The sequence below is a fragment of the Otolemur garnettii genome, unplaced genomic scaffold (assembly GCF_000181295.1).
Source record: "Otolemur garnettii isolate 467f Iridium unplaced genomic scaffold, OtoGar3 scaffold00039, whole genome shotgun sequence".
NCBI classification, from domain to species: Eukaryota; Metazoa; Chordata; class Mammalia; order Primates; family Galagidae; genus Otolemur; species Otolemur garnettii.
In genome coordinates this window covers 8,996,371-9,004,876 of record NW_003852434.1, presented here as the reverse complement: position 1 = coordinate 9,004,876, position 8,506 = coordinate 8,996,371, and the positions used below count along the sequence as shown (strand labels likewise).

The window sequence follows — 8,506 nt, the reverse complement described above, 5'->3', positions numbered from 1 at the left end:
GTGTCTGCCACAGAACACGTCACAGCCTTTTACAAATGCTGGTTACTCGGTGTGGTGACGAGTTGCATAGGGAACCCTCCCTCTCAAGACGAACTGTGAAAACAGAAAAGAGATCTGTTTTGTTCTCAACAATCTTCATTCAGTAGATGGTTCCTTGTCGATGGACACACACAGATGGCAAACTGAAATGGCGGCGGGAGCAGTTAGATCTCCATTTGTTAATTCCATAAGGAAAGGGTCTCAACCTTCTAAACGTGCAGCGGTCCTGTCCTTACTCCAAGCCCCATCCACAGGCAGCTGTCCTGCAGACAGTCCCTAGTGTGGTCTAAATATACAATGCAGCCAAGTTTCTACCATGCAGGGGTCTCAGCATTCTCTGCCAGGGTGAAGGTGGATGGGCCTCTCCTGGTCACTGTGTGTCAGGCCTCATGGAGATCAGGAGGAGATAATGGCTTCCCAAAGAGCCAGGAGTTTGGTCAGAAGCACAGCTGTGGCCTCGACTGCCCTCCCAGGTTCCTTTGAGGCCAGTGCCCTTCCCTTCCTTTATTTTCTGTCCGTTCCTGCTCCCCACTCAGGTTTGGGGTCCTTTTTGAAAGTCCCAGAGAGAACCTTTCTGGATTTATCTGCAGTGGGTCTGGATGTAAGACTGAAGGGCAGGGAGTGTCTGTCCTGGAGGACGTGGGGACGGGGTTCGTCCAGGCCTAAATCCCACTCGTCCGCTTCCCCACTGTACTTCATCTCTAGTCGGTGGTTTTACCAACCCTGGAAGGAGGACAATTAAAGCAACACTCTTTTGTGATAGTGAAGTGTTTTAAATAAGATAATACATACTAAACACCTGGACTGGAGCCTGGAAAGGCTTCAGCACTTACTGTTAAAACAGATCTTCCCGTATTTGCTCTAAGGCAGCTGTTTGATGACCCTTAGTCCCTTTCTGATTTGGGGGTCAGACAGCTGTGACCCTTCTTATTTAGACCAGTGCCATGTTCTATTTACCACTGACCTCTTCTCCCTTGGCTCCAAACTTTTTTGTGCGTACAGGAGGCCCTTTTCTATTGGGTTTTCTTGTCTCCAAGGAATGCAGTTTGGAAGTAACATTCTCAGGCTCAAACTTTTAAAGAGACAAGGATTTCTTATGGGAATAACCTTCTAATTCTTTCAGAGCCCTATTGCCCATTTTGTTCTTACCCTAAAATACGTAAAACTAGGATGGGTGGTTATCTCGTGTTGTTTAGTATGATAGCTCATGGCCTAGTGGGGAAACATTAGCATAAAGATCCAGGGAGAAGCATGTGGTGGAATTATTTTTGTTTCTCAGGGTTTTAGGGGATCATGTTTGGAAGGAAAGCTAATTGCAGAGTTTACGAAACAGGCATGGAATGTGTGCTTGATCAGCCCTACGCAAGGACTAGAAGGTCCTCCTTTCCTGGTGGTGGAGGGTGCCAGCTGGCTTGCCGGGATGAGAGTCTGGACTGGATTTCCTGTGCTGGGGGCAGAGTGGAGTCAGCAGCCCCTAATGCTGGGCATGTTTACTGAAAGGGGAAATGGAGGCTTGAGTAATACTTATCATCATCATTAAAAAATAACTTACTAAGCACTCCACTCTGCCAGTCAAGACCATGAGCTCTATCAAGGTATTTGAGCAGAAACCTCCCTTGCACTCTAAAGGCTTTCAATTTACATAATAAAATCAAATGTCTGGTAATTCAGGCACAGAAGTGGGTTCAGGCTCTGCCCCTGTAGTAAATGCCTTTTCCCTTAATCTTGCACTGTGCAAGTCTGGCGAGAGAACTGGTCTTCTTGAGGGAGTCTGATGTGATGAATTGACTTGTGGCTTCAGAGATCCATTTCAGCCTAAAGCTTGAGATGGTATTAGACTTCTGTGATGATTTGGCGAGTGGCACTTGTTGATCAGGATTTGATGTGAAACAACTTCAGAGTGAGACTATGCAACAATCTGGGAGATAGGCTTGGTTTGTATAGTGTTAGGGAACGACCTTCAGGAATCAGATATGAGATTCAAGTCACAGGCCTATCCTGGTGCTTGAATGGATCATTTTCTTTATCTTTCTTACTTAAAAATCAGATAATAGTATCCTAATAGTCGACATGCAGTTACTGTGAGAATTAAATGTATATATGCCACCTGACACATAGCCCAGCCTTATAGAGTTAGTATATTAAGGGCCTCCGAAAGAATCTCTGGTCTTTCTGCTGTTGTGGCTGCATCAAAATCACAGGGGCTGCTGGCTCCTGATACAAGTGCAAGGTCTTACCTTGGACTTACTAAAATATAATCTCTGGAGAGAGGGCCTGGGCAATCTGTGTTTTGAGCGGTTCTCCGAGTAATTTTAAGGCAAGTAACAATCTTTGGAGGAAAGACCCCGTGATTGGTATTCCTTACTGTATTACTCTAGGTTGGTTATTTTAAAAACCAACATGTGTATCTCCTTGGCTCCTCAGTATGAAGAACTGAGATACAGGATAGACAGGTGTCCAGCACTGGGCAGGGCGCATGGCCATGTCTGCAGGATGGGCTGGCCGGGGTACCAGTGGCCCGTCTGGGGCTTGTACGGCAGAAAGGCAGCTGTGTCTGGGTGTACACTGCCCTGCAGCCGGGCACAGCCACGCAAAGTGACACTGGTGGGGGTGGGATGGGAACCAGGCAGCATTAAAGAGGGGGGCAGAATGTATGAGCACAGCAAAGAAACTCAGCTCAGAGCCCAATCTGGTCTACAATTGTTTTTATACAGTCTATAATAACGTTTTCTTTAAGGATATGTAAGTCTATAATAACATTTGAATTATTTAGATTTGGTCATTTTTTTCTTAACTACATAAGGGTTTTGAGGAAAAAGGCAAACAAAATGAAATAAAGAATTACAATTGATTAAATACCCATAAACTCCAAAGTTTATCCTAATTCCAGTTCAAATTCCCTCTCATCTTTATACTTCGTACACTGCGTCTTTACCTCTACCATCATACCTAATGAGAATCGGCGCTTGGATAACCTCCATTCATTCACTTACAAGATCCTTAATTGTCCTAGAATGTGATATTTACTAAGGAATGAGAAGAGATTTTAGAGAGTTTATTTTTTTAACAATATAATTTTAGAAATAATTTACTTTTTAGTTTAATAGACTGTTTGATTTCAATTTGGCAGAATTAGGCTTTTCTGGAATATTCTAGTTAAGAAACGTTTTGCTTTCTTTCAACCGAATTTGACCCTCTTTTTAAATATCCATGGACTCTTCACTGTGAGAAGAGATGAGGGGAGCCCAGACAGGTTCTTCTTTGAATGAGAAACTTATTTCCCTTCATAGCAGTGCTCCCCCTTCTCTAACTATTAATACTTTGGATATTCAAACAGCAATACTTTAAGTTTTGTTTTCTGTCAATTATGAGTATACTAAGCTACAAACTATTAGGTGATCGGACTATTTCATTTTAAATTTGTGATTATGGCTGGCTGAATGCAACTTGTGTTTACACTGTCAAGATCAAGGAGAAATTAAAGAGAAAAATACAGATAATTCGAATGAACAAAAAGCAAGAGTGATATTGTTTTCCACTGTAAAAGTGGTGCCTGGCGTGTGATAGGCAATCAATAAACACTTGTTGAATAATTAGGGAAAAAATGAACTTGAAACAAAGGCAGGAACTTTGTAGCAGCATCTCAATGATGACTTCTGTCCTACTTACTGATGGTGATAGGGCAATAGGACAATGAAAGAATGGGGTTCTGATAGCTTATTTGACATTGGACTCCATCTTTCGACTTCACACCTTCGCTCGAAGCAAAAGTCTATGTAACGACTTCATTTGTTTTCTGAGGAAATAATGTGGTTCTATTATTTTCAAAGTATGTATTTTGTTAAAGGACTTCTTATAATTTAAAGGAGATTTTAAGAATGAAAAATTATCCTGGAAAATGTTTTATCCTACATTGTCTAATGGTAAATGTATTTTTGTACCTGCAGCTAAGATCTGTGCTGCTCTGTGACTTTCTGCTGTGATGATGCCTTATGAACAGTGTTACAAACAAAGGCAAAACCACTTTGGGTCACAATCTTGTCTCAGGAAGGCTGGACATGATGATGGGAACATAGATCCTTCATGAGGAAACTGGATCTCCTAGAGAAAACATTTGCTGAAATGTGTGTTTCAAATGGTTCTGTTCCATTTAGCTTGGAAAGGTTTTCAGACAAAACATTAATGTAGAAGTCAATTAGGAAAACCAAAACAGCCTGACTGCCTTTACTCCGGTTTTTAATGCAGGACTGGGAAGGGCCGAGGGGAAGCATGTAGTGTGTGGTCTTCAGGAGCCTGGACATTTCTAGCTGCTTAACAGTTGGGTGACCCTTGAAAAATCCTTAAAAGCCTCGTCTTAAGAAAAAACTTGAGCATATGAATCTTGCGAAGGCAGGGAGAAAACTTTTAGATGTAATAATCTTAGGAGGTGGTACGACTGATTTTTCTCTTCTATGAGAAACTCTAAAATGGAATTGGTTGGATGGGCCCTGTGTGCGAGCAGGTGCACTTCTGTCAGCCACATCAATTATAAATCGACCTGTTCTTTACCTTTTTGGATGCTGTGGGGGGAAAAAAAGTTAAATAATGCAGTAAATTTTAGAAACACAACTTTGTCAAAATTGAATAAAGTGATCACCACTGTTTTTGTGATTGGGGACAGAAGTTAGGTCAAGGTAAAAAAAAATGTACTCTGGATATTTTTAAATATCATTCTACTGCATTTTAGGAAAAAAATCTGAGGCAGGGTATCTACCTGCTACTCTTTTTAATGTTATGCTCTACACCTTTCTAAAATGCTTACTATCCTTCTATGGAGCCAAAAGCATTCTAGAAAGTTATAACTTTTATTTTAAAGTAAAACATGGGATTATCCATTAGGAAAGCTCTTTTAGAACTAAGCAGCTTTAGAAAAACCTACACTTAACTTGTAGCAAAGTCTTTTTCATGAGAAATAGGAACAATACAAGTGTGATTGTCTAAAGGGATGTCAGTGGAGCAGCCTTGGCAGGTTGGCAGAGCAGATGAGAGGGATTATGGACATAGACGGTGGTTCTCTGAAACCCCTGCCTCAGCCTGCTCAAGGTCAAATCCAGAGATCCACCCAGGTCTTATGGGTGAGCTTTCTCGCCCCTAAATAAAGAGCTTTATTGACTGAACTATACTTAAATGGAAGTGACTTGAGTAAACTGTTGTACGTAGGTTGACACACTGTTGGACAGGCTCTGATATCGGTTGTCTCCCAATACTGTCAGTTCTTTGCACAAGTCAGAAATTCCGTGAGGACTTCCACAGTGGGTCTCCACAGATGGCCTCGCAGCAGCATTCATACTCTCAAATTTAAGTGTTGTAATTTGTATTCCAGAGAAGAGTTTGACATTGTTAGAAAAAGCAAGGGGAAAAAAATGTTCTTTTATAGGAGTTCTTCAGTCTAATATAGAAGGATGTGGTTTTTAGTGTTTTTATATAATACAGTAATCTCCCCTTTATCTGGTGCCCATGGGGATTGGTAGATTGTGAAAAAATATAGTTGCCCATTGCTTGAGAGTTACTATTAAAAATTACCCCTAATTGTGTACTCTATACCATACCATACACTCTGTATTGACTTGATACTAATATTGTAATGCATTAATTAAAAGCAAATTAAGACAAACTTCACTTTCTATAACACAGTCTTATTATAAAACAGCTTTGGCAATGCCGTGTACAGTACAATCTTAGTTAAAGGGCAGTCAATACACCTTTCAACTTCACTACCACGTATTTTTAACTTTAAGGAACACACATTCACGCTTCAACTGCTACAGAGAACATAATGGGAGCAGCAAGGTTTAAACCCTTGTTTTTATGTTGTTTTGCTTTTTTATTTTTATTTATCATTACAATTTGTTTAGATGTTGGACTGTCAGGAGGGTATGTGTTTAGGCCATCTCATTTGCATTTGTTAGGTGAAGTCCCTGCTGCAGCTGAGTCCTTCACGCAGGAGGTGTGGCAGTGGCCCTACATTATAACCCATTGCTTCTCTCCTCTCCTTCTTGAGTTTAATTGTGTCTTTCTGTTCTGAAGACTTTACATCTTGTGCATTTACCCGGATGGGGCTGAAGAACATTCTGCTTAGTAAAGTATCTCAAGAATGGAGAGCAAGCATCCCGTGTACTCAATATTAACTTGAAACTAGTAGATGATGTTTTTCTTTCTTTTTTTTTTTTTTGGTTGCATTCTGGTTGCTTGAGTTCTGGATAGTGGGGGTTGACTTCTAGGGGACAGAATATTTGGTATTTTCAAACCTAGGAATTCCTGTGCTAATGATAACCCCTAAAACTGTGAATCCTGGTAGTCTGGACTCGCACAGTCATTTTTTGAGTTTTATTTCCCAAGAAAAATACTTTGATTCTCACAGTAGCCCTATGGATGTAAAGTTCATGGATATGGAGCCTCAGGCTAAGAGCTTAGAGGGCAGAGTTTGTATCTGATCGATGTGTGGGGCACTTCACGCTCACACCCCTTCCCCATTCTCCTACGTCTTATTCCTTCAAATTCCACAACATGGCAAATGAAGCTTTGTCAGAGCTGCTCCGAGCCCAGTTCGGCAGCCTTGCCTCTTGTTACTGCCCCGTGCATCTAAGCGGAAGCCGCACTGAGCTATGTGTCACGCTGACCTCTGAACACATTGTTCCTGCTCACTGAAAATCCCTTCTCACTTTACCTGCCTCCCTAATGTCTAGCTTGTACTTGAAGACTCAGCTCCAATATCGTCTTTCCTAGGAAGACTTTGTTGCCTTCTTCCCGGCCACCTGCGCCCTCGTAGATGCTCCTCCTCCTGTCATTGTGCCTCTGCATACCGCTGTCATATGCCACTTATCACGCTGCAGGCTGAGGGGTGTCTTCTTGTCTGCTTTTCTACTTTTAACATAGTTCTATTTATTTTCTTCTGGTGACTATAGGAGAATGGGGGAAGAGTGTGAGCTCAAGTCCCACAGGCCATCGATAAAAATTCAGCTGGTCTGTGAGCATTCCAAGGGCAGATATTTGTGTGTGTGAGAACTGGTTGGATTTTTTCTAGTCAACCCAATGACTTCTTTCTTGGCTTCAGATATACTCTCTTATATCACGTAAGTGAAGATATATGTTTTTTTAAACACCTCTAACACATGCAATTTTAATAGGGTACTATGCTACCTCCCAACACCATGAATCACCGTGATAACAAGGAAAAAGTTCTGCTTGTTTCCAAAGAATAACTTGACCCTATCTCTCTGAACAGAAATTTACATTTTACTAGGGAAATGTTTCTTAGTAATGTAGTTCTATTTATTTTCTGATGGTGACTTAGGAGAAAAATAAACCTTATGTCAAAAGATTTTTAAACTATACATTTCAACGTATTATTAAAATAGTCACAATATTTAAATGTATTAAGAATTCTGTTTATCATTTTTACGTGCATTAACATGTCAGCAGTGCATAGTAAATAGAAATCAGTGTTACAAAGATGCATAAAGTAGAAATATAGGGGAAAAAACTAGTCATTTCCAAGCAGCTTTAAGACCATGTCCTTATAAAACGGAATGGAGTGTAAAGAAGGGGATCAGTAGAATTCTTGGTTTTTCTTTTGGGTAGAAGACCTCACACTTCATTTTATTATGCTGGAAATATTACCACAATTTACATTTTCTCTTTTTTTGTCTCTTCCTGTAGGCCAAGTTTACAGATGACTGCAAGTTCAGGGAGCGATTTCAGGAAAACAGCTATAACACCTATGCCTCAGTGATACACAGGACTGAGACCACGGGGCGGGAGTGGTACGTGGCCCTGAATAAGAGAGGGAAAGCCAAGCGCGGGTGCAGCCCCCGGGTGAAACCCCAGCACGTCTCCACCCACTTCCTACCACGGTTCAAGCAGTCGGAGCAGCCTGAACTTTCTTTCACAGTCACTGTTCCTGAAAAGAAAAAGCCACCTACCCCCACCAAGCCAAAGGTTCCCCTTTCTGTACCTCGGAAAACCCCCAAGACAGTGAAGTACAGACTCAAGTTTCGCTTTGGATGATACCCATTCTGGCCTTGTTAGGAAACAGTTCTTCCCCCCTCAGGAGTTTCTGTATGTGTCTTCAGGGCTCTGAAGGAACATTTTCAGACGCAGCTTGAGCTATACTCATACTGTATTGAAGTCAGGTCATTTGATTCAGTTTGACTAAAACACAAATGTTTTTTGCTAGGGATGGAACTGGAATCCTTTAAACCAATCCAGGGAACACGCCGCTTTGGGTCAGTAAGACATACAGCCTTCTGCTTTATGCTTAAGGGATATTCAGAACTCTGTATTTTCAGAACGTTGATAACATGAACTATGTATTTTTCTGACTTTTACAGATCAACTTGAAAGAACATTCATGATACATTTTTTATTTTTGGTTTCTAAAGAATATTTTGATGCAGATAAAATATTTTATTAAATTTTGGGTTTTTTT

General features: G+C 41.0%; 1 protein-coding gene across 1 annotated transcript in view; it reads left to right on the top strand.

Moving 5' to 3' along the window:
* The window catches only part of FGF5 (fibroblast growth factor 5), a 19,998-nt gene extending 11,492 nt beyond the window's left edge, over positions 1-8,506 (top strand). The window contains exon 3 of the mRNA XM_003790055.2: positions 7,738-8,506. Within this exon, the coding sequence (XP_003790103.1) occupies positions 7,738-8,085 (348 nt within the window). The 3' untranslated portion in view covers positions 8,086-8,506. The remainder of the gene's footprint in view (positions 1-7,737) is intronic.